The sequence below is a fragment of the Trichoplusia ni genome, chromosome 4 (genome assembly GCF_003590095.1).
Source record: "Trichoplusia ni isolate ovarian cell line Hi5 chromosome 4, tn1, whole genome shotgun sequence".
NCBI classification, from domain to species: Eukaryota; Metazoa; Arthropoda; class Insecta; order Lepidoptera; family Noctuidae; genus Trichoplusia; species Trichoplusia ni.
Window position 1 is genome coordinate 17233689 of NC_039481.1, and position 13197 is coordinate 17246885.

At 35.5% G+C, this 13197-nt stretch overlaps 1 protein-coding gene across 1 annotated transcript; it reads right to left on the reverse strand.

Moving 5' to 3' along the window:
- Nucleotides 1–1398: 1398 nt before the first annotated feature.
- LOC113493193 (scavenger receptor class B member 1-like) lies at nt 1399–7614 on the reverse strand (the record flags this gene model as incomplete). Its single annotated transcript, XM_026871044.1, has 8 exons — nt 1399–1644; nt 2034–2159; nt 2622–2740; nt 3421–3755; nt 3929–4086; nt 4234–4434; nt 4791–4938; nt 7433–7614. Coding segments are annotated over 8 exons (1515 nt in total), but the record flags the coding sequence as incomplete, so codon positions are not given.
- Between the last annotated feature and the right edge of the window lie 5583 nt (nt 7615–13197).

Genomic DNA, 13197 nt, shown 5'->3' on the forward strand with positions numbered 1-13197 from the left:
TCAGAACCTCCTAAGTAATCACATTTCAACAACAATCAGCCGAGTCGATTTTCCCACTTTTAAGATTTTTTGCTGATTTGACACTGCCACCTTGATAGAGCTGGACAGGAGTTCTCGAAGATTTCAATCAAAAAGTTAACAACATTATCAAATAATTTATTAACAATATTCTTACGTTAAGTACTTATTAAATGGTTAGCAAATACAATGCATTTTAAAAGATCTCTCATTAGATAAATGATGGACAAATGAGTACACTTATTTAATTATCTCAATAGATTTAATGTTCGCAAAATGTATGTTCTGACGTAGTTAGGTTATATTCATACCATTAGGGAGATTTATTGCCTATTGATAGTTTATGAATAGAATCAATTGGTAGAGATTTCTTACGATATTAGCAACAATCTTATAAAGCTCTTCTGCGGCATGGTACCGACACACTTATATAGGTATACTTATACAACGTACTGCTGGGGTGTTTGTTTGTCTTGCAACAAAAGCAGGAAGCAACGAGGGGTGTGTCTGTATCAATTGAAATTTGACATCCAAAGAGTGCTACTTAGTATCTATTTAGTAATTGAATAAATTAATTTTGATTTGATTTTGCCATGCTGTGTTGTCTTTACTGCTTTGTGTGCACATAAAAGATAAATAAAAATTATGTTAGCTACTTAAACTCTTTTAGTGGCCCAGATAGGTAGGATTATGTGCCCGCGGAGGATGTCAGTGTCTCTGAAATTATTTCCTTTCTGCAAACTGTTTATGTAAGGTGCCACATTTTGTGTATTATATTTGTATATTATTATAAGTTTTAATTGTTAGTAACTATTATAAACCTATAGCATAAGTATTACGTACTGTAATAATGTTATGATGATTAATAAATAAATAAAACTAAAATACTGTAATAATAAATAAAAAAAATAAAAATAATAAACTAGACCAACAGGCCAGCCTTGGCTGGCCTGTTGGTCTAGTGGTTAGTGACCCTGACTGCTATATCGGAGGTCGTGGGTTCGATTCCCACCCAGAACAAATGTTTGTGTGATGAGCACGATCATTTGTTCTGTGTCTGGGTGTAATTTATCTATATTATGTATGTATTTAGAAATATATAAGTAAGTTTATCAGTTGTCTGGTTACCATAACACAAGCTCTGCTTAGCTTGGGATCAGATAACCGTGTGTGAGTTGTCCCAAGATTTATATATTATTATATATATATTATTATATTATATTTATTTAGTAACGGTTACTTAACGGTTACTCATAAACATTTTCATTTCTTTTTAGGATTAGTGCTACCAATCCAGAAGATGCATAACTTAACCTTATATTCACTTAAGATCTAATTTAAGTTTATCTGTTTATCTAACACTAATAATCTTGGCCCTCATTAAGTTTTCTCATAGCCCTCTATCAAAGGCTCAGTAGTAGGCACGTCCTTCACATTCAACACGTCACTTTCAATTGTTTTTCTTCTAGAAGTAACCCAGTTCCAATAAATGAGTCTCAGCGGATGTGATATCAGGAATACTGAGCTCGATACTAATATGAATTGTAGAGCTATGAGCAGGTAGGGACCGTACACGTGCATCAGTCTGACTGATGTTATTTGGTCGGCCGGTAACTTTGGCTGGACCTGGAAGAAAAGGAAATTTTGTTACAATGAACAGATGATCAAACGATTGGATATGCAGTCTTTGTATTTTCAGCGTATACAAAACAGAACCACCTTTATTTTACAGTCTGAAACCAGTCCGTGATAAAAAATTAACATTCCTATATGGTTGAGAAAATAAAAAACGATAAAACGAAAACTTGACAGCTTAGACACGTTTTTTATAAAATAAAAAAATCGTCTCTATTCTATTTAGGATAGTAAAGTGCTCACCATGCCAAACCCACTGATTAAATCCCTAAGCGCGTGAGTCTTTATTAATACCTAGACAATAATTGATTCCTACTAAAGTAACGAATTGACCAGGCACTACCATAACGTGTACCCTACACGCAATTTGTTGAACTCACAATTTTGAAGTAAGCGATGGGTACTGGCATGTTGGAGTACCGCTGGATGTTGGAGTTGAAGGTCACGTCGGAGACCAGCACGTTCAGCTGCACAGAGAACCTGGTGGTCAGCACCAAGCCGATTATCTGGAAGGATGAAGAAGCAATGGATTTAAAAAAACATTGACATCATAAAAACAAGATGGGAGTATTATAACAGAAAGAGAAACATTTCAATTTAATATTTGATTCTGACATTTTTTTTATCCTTGGTAAATGTTTATCTACTTTCTTCCTGATTTTAAGAATTTTTGGAAAACTTGTGACATTTTCTCAAAAGTTTTTAGTATTTTGATGCAAAAATTCATGGTTTTTTTGTAGAAAACAAAGACAACATTATCTACAAAATCTTTTTTCGCTTCGTTATTAATTCTGTTTCAGTTATTACTGAAGCCAGAAAATATTTAAAGACTACGTTCGACTTCGGGCACAGGCCGATATTACATCAGCTCATGATTAAGAACTCCTATTGCGCTAAATACAGGTCGATTCCAAGAAAATCACATAAGTTAGAAAGTCAGAAATATAAGTAGCTAAAGTAACACGTACCGGCTCTATGATGAACTCACTGCCATGCAGCTCCTCACTGGGGTTCATCCCCTCAACCCGCTCGTACACCGACGGGTCTGCGTCCAAGAAATGAGCGTTGGACAGGACTACTGGCAGACCTGTAACAATTGGATTCAAATTTAAAATTACTGTCAAAAAACATTTAAGTGTTTATAATAGACGTGCGAGTTAGATAAGCGACGCTATGCGTACTAATAAAAAAACCGTTACTCTGTACCGATGAATTTAATAGCGGTTGCTTAATTTTGCTATTTATTATTATTTTTGTCATCGTAGAGGCAGCAGGAAAGTTGCAAAGTCAAAAGCCTTTTGACTAAGCAGCTTTAAAAATATCAAGCTTGAAAGCTTGAGGTTATTTAATTAATAGATATAAAATTTGGCCAAGAATGCCGACAAAAATAAACCTAGTTAGCAAACAATGCTCGTTTATATTTCTATTTTTAGTTTTCTTTTATCACAATTGTTTTGCGCTTCTAATTGTTTATGAATAAATGACGTAGTAGACATTTTTTAAATTTGTCTAATTATAATACGTTATAACAAAGCGATTCATAAATTTATTTAGTATTGAATAATAAGATAATTGTATCAACTTAAAGCCCCCAATTGAAATCATGCTGGTGACCATAATATGTTTAAAGTTAGCTTTAACAACTTTTCCAAATCGCTCTCTGTTCCCTGTCAACATCAACCACTATAATTTATTAGTACATAATTTATTTATTTTGCTACGGATAAGAAACAACCTTGTACTTTAAATAAAATATTTCCCACTCACCGTACAAGCAAGGTGCCAAGTCCGACACTCCTTCTAGACAGGTACCCTTGGGACACAAACACTTATTCTCAGGGATCAAACTGTAGCTCTTGTTACTGACTTTGTACTCCAAGCCCTTGCCCCCATACTCCATGGTCTTGGTGCCAACGTAGTCCAGCTCCAAGAACCGGCAGAGAACGTTCCGGTAGATCTTTACAGGTCGCTTCGGGGTCATTTCTGGAGGGTAGCCGAGACCCTCGTAGGCGTTGGTGAAGGTGTTGCATTGGGATCTGAAGAGGAAGAGAAGTTTAATAAGGGATATACCGAAGATGGATGTGTGGTGACGGGATGGAATTTTGAAAGTTCAAGTAAAAGTAAAAGTCATTAAACAAAAATCGACAAATCAATTTGCCGAAGAGACTGTAGGATAGTTTATCCTTCTCAAATTTCTTCCCACGAGTAAAGACTTATCTGGAAATACCCTGATAAAGCTGTGTATGTATTTCATCAAGCAAAATAAAATACTCACTTAGTTTCTGGATACCCCCACTGCTTGAGGCCTTTAGCTCCGTTGACCGACCTGATCATGAACTTCTTCTCATCTCGCGTGCTAATCTCTATTCTGTGGGTCGCGTTTTTATCATATAGCTGAAAAACAATTTTATTTCGTATACAATACAATACAATAATATTTTATATTATGAGTGAAAAGTATCTATCTTAACTAGATTTATTAGAAAGTTTCAGTCTAGGACAGAATTTGTAAAAAAATTATAACTGTAAATGAAAATAAAGATTATGCTACGAAAAATAATATTTCTATCCATATCTTACTCTGTCTAGCAGCCCCAATGTCTTGAAGTTGATCCACCCTGGCAGGTACTGGTTGCCGAGCCTGATGAGCGGCTCGTCGTACCCCCAGAGGTAGTCGTGGGCGGACATGGTGACAGTCGCGTTGCTGCGCAACCGGTCGGCCAGCAGGTTGAAACCAACCTTAGCAAAGTAGCCGTAATCACTCGCTGCAGAAGCCATGCTCTAGAACAGTGAAGAAAACTATTGATTTGTCATTACAACATTATTGTCATTACAATGCACTGCAACTGGTTGATGATAATTACCCCCCATGTCTTTCATCATATTATGGATCCTGATTTAATTGAAAATGCTGATTTGATGCTGATTTCATATGGCACGTCTAGGATCCATCACCAGAAAACATTTTAAATAAAATGGTCCACCCCGATCAATTGCTGATCTATGGTGCCACGGACAAACACACAATGAGATGAAACTTTGAAAACTGTTTTCAGTGTTAAAAGGAAGATGCTGAAGTATTTCATTTTAACTATCAAAAAAGACACCAACTCGCTGTCCTTGTTTCACCAACTCACCAGCAGTGCTATATTGGGCATGGTGACGATGACATCGTGTGGGCTGGCGACCGACTCCTCAGGCAGAAAGGTGACTTTGTGTCGCGGGGTGTACCGCATCACGCCGGCCTCGCGGTCGATCTCCATGTCTTCATTGGTACGGTTCTCTCTGAAAAGAGATAATTAACGTTATCCCTTACCGTGATTGCTTATATGTTATTGAATAAAAATTCTATTTCCTAAAATTTATTTGAATGCGTAACTACAAGAGCAGCCCTAGAGAAATAGTATTTTTACGATACAGTTTGACAAACACAGTTTTGAAGCGAATTCGTGGTCTTTCTCTTAAATATAACTAGAACATTATGCAATACCTACTCATTAATCTTCCACATGTTTTCAATAACCATAGCAATTACTTCTGGGAAAAAGAAAATTACAAGAATAAATAAAACATTAGGCAACTATGTACCTACCCAGTAATTAGATAAGTTGTGTCTAATTAGTGTCTAGCTTACATCTTAACGATCTTGCAATTGGCAATAAATTACAATTTATAACCAGCGTGAAACAATTGTAATTATCGCACTAATCAAAGTACTGCGTGTGTAAGTGCATTTGAAAGTAAAATTAATTAATATCATTAATAACTTATTTATCATGATTAGGTCTGAGAAAATGAGTCTGGCTGCATAGAACGGAACAATCTATGGAGCGCATTGGGGTGACAAGGGTTGAACGTGAGTATGATAAAAACGAAGAAGAGACATTAAGATTTAAGTTTAAACTGACTTTGCCGTGAAAGGTGACGAAAAATCGATTTTGGCATAATCACAATAAGAGTTGATTATTCACTATTCAGTAATCTTACTAAAAGTATAAACGCAAAACTATGCATGTACATACGAGTATGTATAGATGTACGGATGTTTGTTCCCCTTTTACTCAAAAACCACTGAAGGGATTTAGACGAAACTTGGTACACAGATAGTTTACAACTAGGTATAACACATACGTAAGATTTTGTGAGTTGAGATTTTATGCCGGTTTTAAGGTCCCGTGGGATCATTTTCGGTTTGTAGTGGGCAGGCCCACGAGCAACAGTTAGTAAAACTAAAATTGAAATAATATTAAGGAATGTGAAAAATAAGCATGTTTAGATTAGTTAAGACATCACTAGTCAGTGTGTTATAGATGTATCGATGAACTGACTTTGACAAAATTATGTTAATAAAAAAAATTAAAGTTTAATTTATTGTTATTCTGTAAGTTTTATGTACAAATATTACCAAAATCATGTTACATCCTAATCATTGAGATGATGAACAATAAAACAAGTTTTTTGTTTATGGAACAGGTTATGGACCTCAATGTTTCGGCCTCGGTAGCAATACTTAAATATGTAGGTATCATTAACATTAACTAACGATGTTTACCATGGATAAATAAATGTCGTTATATTGTCTTGTATTATAAATAAACATATTTTTTTTTGTATTTTACATTTTCGTACAAAAAGGTTTGAAAACTGAATATAGGCTGTCTGTCCGTTTGTAACTAGTCGGTATCATTATTATGAATGTTGATAGCTATACAGTTGAAATTTTCTTAGATTAGTGTTTTTCAGTAGGGTGTAGTTGTGGTTAAGCAACGTTGTTACGGTCATTTTGTTGGCGGGTTGAAATCAATTTGAGGATGAGTAACAAATATATTCGTCACCTAATTGATTTGTTTATCGTTGCCTATTTTTGCTCGTTGCGAGTCCGACTCGCACTTGACTGGTTTATTTTCTACCATAAACATCTTTTTAAATGAAGATTAGCTATCAGCTGCTGCAATTCATTCCTATACTTTGTAAGGTGATCAGTTCAGATGGACCATTATCTCCCGGATATAGATGAGTAACGACTTTTCTTTTCATACTTTATGTAGTCTTAATTACCCCATAACCCTTTCTTAATTACTCTCAGAAACCATTGAAAAAGTAAAAAAAAACTTCGTGAGAAAATCTGAGGGCTTGCAACAATGTTACATTGCAATTTGCATTAGAAAGTTCAACTAATTAATCACTTCAAACTTCTAATAGGAATGATATTTCTTTTCTCTTCTATTAATTTTATATTGAATTTTCTGATAATATTACTAGTTTATTCAACAAGTCCAAAAAGACTGTAAAATCTATGCTGACAAATAAAGCTTCTTATAAAATTAAAAATTATGTAAATAATAAGCGCGCGTGGACTTAGTATTCTCTCCGCATGTGTAGCAACCTGGCGGTCAGCTAGATCATTTTGTTCTATTGCTAGTTTTGCCATAACCTCTATTCTTAGAAGTTTTGGCATTCCTTTTCAGGTTTTCACTTTAAAAGTTCCAGGAAAATTTACTCCATTTGTTTGTCTTCTCTTCCATGATTGAATTTTTCATCCTCTTTTAATTATTTACGTTTTTTTTTTAAAGAGTTTCTTTCTGTTTCTGATCCATAGCAATGACATTTTGGAACCTTGCACCGAGAGTGAATACTGTAATGTTTTAAAAGTGCCTGGAAAACGGTCTACTTGAAATAAAAGCATGCTTACTCACTGCCAGTACTTCGCCGAAAATATTGCGAAACTATTCGCATACAATACAACGAAATGCTCTAGGTGTATTCTCTCTATACTCACTGGTAAGTAAAGGGCCCAATCTCCTGCACTCGCAGCTTGGAGTCCTCCCCGCTGGCAAACCGATCGGCGTTGGTGACGTTGAAGAGGTACACGGAGATGTGCACACTGTCCGTCTCCCGGCTCAGCGCCGCGTGGACTAGTGTGCCATAGTCTATGCGGGCGAACTGGGAACAGCGTGTGACAGGTCAAGTATAAATGGTTTCGGAAAAAATATTTTGATCTAACTAGCGTTGCGTTTTGTTGCCTTTTATGCAGTGGCTACTAAGCTATTCGTGCCGTTAAAAGAAAAAGGACTGCCATTGAATCTGTCGCGGAAGGTTTTACAAACACTCAATTGCACAAAGATACTCAGCAGATTCATTACAAGCATGCTTGGATCACACAAACGCTTCGCGAGTAGTGGAGTTTGGCTTGGGGATATTAACCACTTGTCCATTTCAGTTTACCTTGCAATATAATTTAGCTCTTATTCCTATAATAATAAAGTATATGATACTTACATATTTACTGACCACTGTAATGGGTTCTACGACAACAGTCCACACGGCTGCAGAAAACGTTATCGCTCCCAACACCAGGCAAAAGAGAAGCGTCTCTGAAATCAAAAGTGTCGCAATCATCTCATCTAATAATAGGATATAATATTTTTATAATAACTATCGTGAGACTGATTCATTATTAAATGATGTAACGGTTTACTCACGCGTATTTATCGGGGTAGCCCGACTAGTTTCGGACACCACCGGAGTCTTTAATCATCAGCAGACGCGGCGGGATCGCATAGTGTCCCAGATCGGACTCACTCACTCTGATATCAACCACTCTACTCCCGTGTTTAAGGACTCCGGTTGGTAAACCGCTTGAGTAAACCGTTACATCATTAAAGAATATAAAATGTGTCTATTCACAATGTTCGCTTAAAACTATAGCTTAAGATAAAACTTTATTTCGTCTATAGCTACTTTTATTTAAATTCTAGAGTGCCCCCAATCTAAGCTTAGCTTGTATCTTGGGGGCGTGCACTTGTTTGAACATGTACCTGACTTTTTATTCCACCGCAGCACGACCGCGGCATGGGCATGGGGACAATATGTTGGCTAAGCTCAGTGACTACAATAGCATTTAAAGGAAAGAAAATATTTTGAATAGAATGCGATCCGAACGATCGACTTTCCATGTCAAATAAAGTAAACAAATTATTTACTAAAACAACGGCAAATAATTCTCCAATTAAGTACTGAAAAATAAATACATAAAGAAAATATTCCATATTTTAATATTAATTTTAGCTCATCACTGCAAACTATAAGACAGATGGACCTTGAAAACTGCAGACGCAACAAGAAGTTTAGTGTTCAGCGCCCCTTTTTTTGACAACGAAAACCTTTTCACTAGTTACCGGTCTTTAACAATTACATAATATCTGTAATTGAATCATAAATTATATATGTATAGGTATTAAACGTCGGTATGTAGAGACTCATATAAATGGATGATAATTGGATATTATGTTGCATTTATGTTAAAAATGTAGGTTCAATTAGACTTGGTTTTAATTATAAGGTAAGCATAAGTTTTGCATTAAATTTAAATTATATTATTAATAAATAACTTGAATATATGGTTGATATCAAGAACAGTAGAGTGGTTGATATCAGAGTAGAATACGATTAAGAGTGAGTCCGATCTGGGACACTATGAGTCTGAAAACAGGCTAAAGAACACGTTGCTTAACCTCTATGTTTATTTGCCTTTTCTTGTTATAGCAGTAATAAAAATACATTATCTATAAAAAACTACTCTCTGGCTATCACCATTCATCAAATACAGACTGGTGATAGGAGTTGCAGACAGCGGAAGAGTAAATTCCGTTTTAACCTTTTGGGTTGCTACCATAAAAATGGTTTTATCTAGATACTATTTTTTAAATATTCGCATTTTCTTTGGCCGTCGTCATTGTGAATTTCGAATCAAAATCAAAAGTAATTTATTCAAATTAGGCTACTAAGTAGCACTTCATAAATGTCGAAGTATATCGGAAAGCACCAAGTTTCGCCCACCCTTCACCGCTTCCTAAGTGTTTTTGCTGTGAGAGAAGAAACAGAGCAACAAACTCCGTTATGGTTTCGTCGTTTAGGTTGATTCACAACCAGTTGTTAGAGTTTGATCTGACCCTTGAAAACTTGTCTAGTGTGAAGGTTGCCTCACACCAACCCACACCTCCTGCTTGCAAAAATTGGTGCATGATTAGGAACCTACGACCTTTCACTTTTCAGCCAAATGGTAACACAATTTTAATTCTAGTTATGTAATAAAAACTCTTACTTTTAGGTAGCTTCGAATAATCTCGAGGTCCTTTGAATAAGTATCCCATTTTGTAAGCCTCACATTTGTATGGACATCACTTTTTATGCAATTTAAGAGTACCTGCAACACAAATGATATTTATTTTTTATTAAGAATTAAATATTATGTATACAATACATACATTTTGACGACCTCCGTGGTCGAGTGGCGTACGCACCGGTTTCAAGGTGTCGCTAGCTCTGAGGTCCCGGGTTCGATCCCCGGTCGGGTCAATGTAAAAATTCACATTTGTACATTGTCTCGGGTCTGGGTGTTTGTGGTACCTTCGTTGTATCTGAATTCCATAACACAAGTGCTTAAGCAACTTACTTTGGGTTCAGAACAATGTATGTGATGTTGTCCGCATTTATTAATTTATTTATTTATTTATTTATTATTTATTATATTATATATTTACTAAATAAGATGTGACACAGGATATATAAAAATAGAAAATTGACCACGTCCTGAAGTTTCGCAAATTTTCAGGTCACATGCACAAAGACACCCAGACTCAGGACAAAAATTCGTGGATCACACAAATGCTTGTGGCGTGGTGACCTCAACCACTCGGTTATCGGTGCAGTCAACCATGATCATTCATTAATTCCTACCGACGCTTTTTTTTCTCTTTTATAAATTGTATTGTGTCTCATTATTTCGTACAGTAATGTCTGTCTCAAATGTATTGTTTTATTTCGCAAGTTTTTTAAAAGACATTTCTTTAATAAATAAACAGTACCTTTGTAAACCTCTTTTCCGAATTGTGTGTGACACTTGTTGTTTGTTTACTAAAAAGCTATCAATATTGTGGATAAGTTTTTTTCTTTGGTAAGTTTAACTGTTAATTGAGCTGTTTCAGGAACTGCTTTGATTGAGAAGTACGAAGTCGGACCTATTTCCTACTTTTTACGACCTATTTCGTTTTCTTCTTCAGTGTTTTTATTCGCCATGTTTCGACAGATTCAATACTTTTGGTCTCTTGGTCTCGACGTTGTCAATAATAATGTCAGCACTATAATATTTATTTTAGGGAACAATGATCGTAAGTAAACAACCATACGGACAGCTTAAACGTTTTGTGTTATTTTAATATTCATCATCCTTTTCTGGTCTAAACGAATTCAAACAATCGAATATCATCAAAAATGGTACAGTAATTCTTAAGGTATAAATGTTCATAAACTTTGTTTTTATATCGAGAGACTCGACATAAATTATATTCTTGTTATTATAATAATAATATATATTCCGCTCATACGAGATGAATAAATGTGATGAACTAAGAACGTGTTTTAATTAAATCAATCATGAGGCGTCAATGAACTTGTTTCGGCAGTTTACTTTAAGAGATAGGTTTATATATTAGGGGATCAATTTAAGATAATATCGAGATAACCTGACTAGGACCAGTAGACGAGTTACATTTCTCCGAGCGCTAGAGCTTATCGAATCGTTAGGATATCAAGCTTTGAATAAAAAGCTTACGACGTCAACGGTTTAACGAGGAGAGAGTATTATTTCTGCCACTTAGATACCACAAGGGAGTGTCCTTGGGAAGGATACAAAAAAGAAATTAAAAAAAAAACATTTTTGTTTCCTTTCAATTTCTTAGTGCGAGAGTCGGATAAAAAAAATAGCTTATATCTTCTAAGATGGCTTATGGTGTCTCCAAAAAAAAACGTTTTGGAAAAATACTTACAAAGCTCAGTATCTCTTAAAAATAGCTATTATTATTTAAGTTAACTTGATACACTTTTTCATCAAGTACTTTTCACTTATACACAATAACTTCACTAGTCGAGTTTGAACCGCGACCTATGCGTAATGGTATCCGTCTGAACACTGAGCCACCGCTCACAAGCTACCACATATAATATGATGGATGGAAACTGGTTATCATTATTATGCTTTTTATGTCTGGTTTTTCAAAGGGTTTTGGAATTGTTCTTCTGCATGTTTGGTTTTTATATGTATGTATAAATACATATCTTGTTATCTGTGTGAAAATCTAGAGCCTATGGCGGGTGTATGTTTCCGAGCTACAATCACTAAAATAACATCACGCACCGATACCGCAGAAATATAAGCCACAAAATGTGAAAAAGCTTTTCAAGAAGGAAAGACTACATTTTTGATAGTCAACATTATCTCAATCGATTTGTAGCTTCCAGGAGGCCTACCGCCACGTCTTGAAGTTATATCATTGCAAATGAGGGAGAGAGATGTAGCTCTACGCCGTGTATAACTTTGTCACCTTTCCACAACCATAATAAAATGAAGACTTTAAGATTTGGTGCTAGACCCCTCCGTGCCTGTGTCGCAGCTCTGCGAGATTAAAATTCCACATGCTGGCCTCCGTCTTGCTTGGAATCTTGACATCTATCTTGTTAGACATCTGTTCAAAAGTGATGAAAGACTAAAAATTGTGGCTCGACTTGGATTAGGCCTTTGTCCGGTTATTGGCTACGCAGAATGAGTACATATGGACGGTTTGAAGTGCCCACCCCTCAAATTCTTCAAGGGACTGGTGGATGTGATATTGCTCTAACGCCTGTCAACTGGATGGGATCACAAACATCGGTCCGGCCTCTTCCAATAATATAGATCAAGCTGTAAATTTTAGAGGTTTCTATTGGGTTTATTATGTTTTACAAATTCCTTGCAAACTCTGGCTAAATCCTACGAGATAGTTCAAAATAAAGTTATATAATGTTGTACACCTTACCTCGTTACTGTGGATAGCAGCAGCGTTGAACTTCGTCTATTAAGACATTCTCTAGTTACGTCAACTTACGTAATTCATATTTTTGGATTTCTAGTCGCCTAGAAATTCTAGAATAATACGGTTGATTGTGACTTTATTGTTCTTTGATTAAAATTTCACGTACGAGTGCTAATTAGATGCGAGATCTAGCATTTTAAGTAGTATGGATGACTTTCAAGCTAAAAACATCCTTTAAGACATTAATAATATGCAAGGTTACCTTAAAATTTAATTTTTTTAGGGTTCCGCACTCCAAGGATGTAAATCAAACCCTATAGCGATGAATCGTGAAAATGGACGTGTTTCTTTTAAAGATACTGTAGGTTTATTGTCGCCATAACGTGGTGGTATGTTACAAATTACTTTTTATTTAGCCTATTTTTTTTATATTTCTACAGAACCCCCGAGTTTGACTCGTATTTGACTGTTTCTATTGTTACTTTATGAGAAGTTTGTATGTACATATGGTTGCTTGTTCCTCTTTCACGCAAAGCCACTGAACTGATTTAGACGAAATTTGGTACACAGTTAGTTTATAACCTGTATTAACACATATTATAGTTTTTCTTTTGCGATTTTATATTCCTGTGGGATCCTTTTCCATTTGTAGCTATATTTGTTCGGTTCGGATATATTTGATTGGTCTTGACTC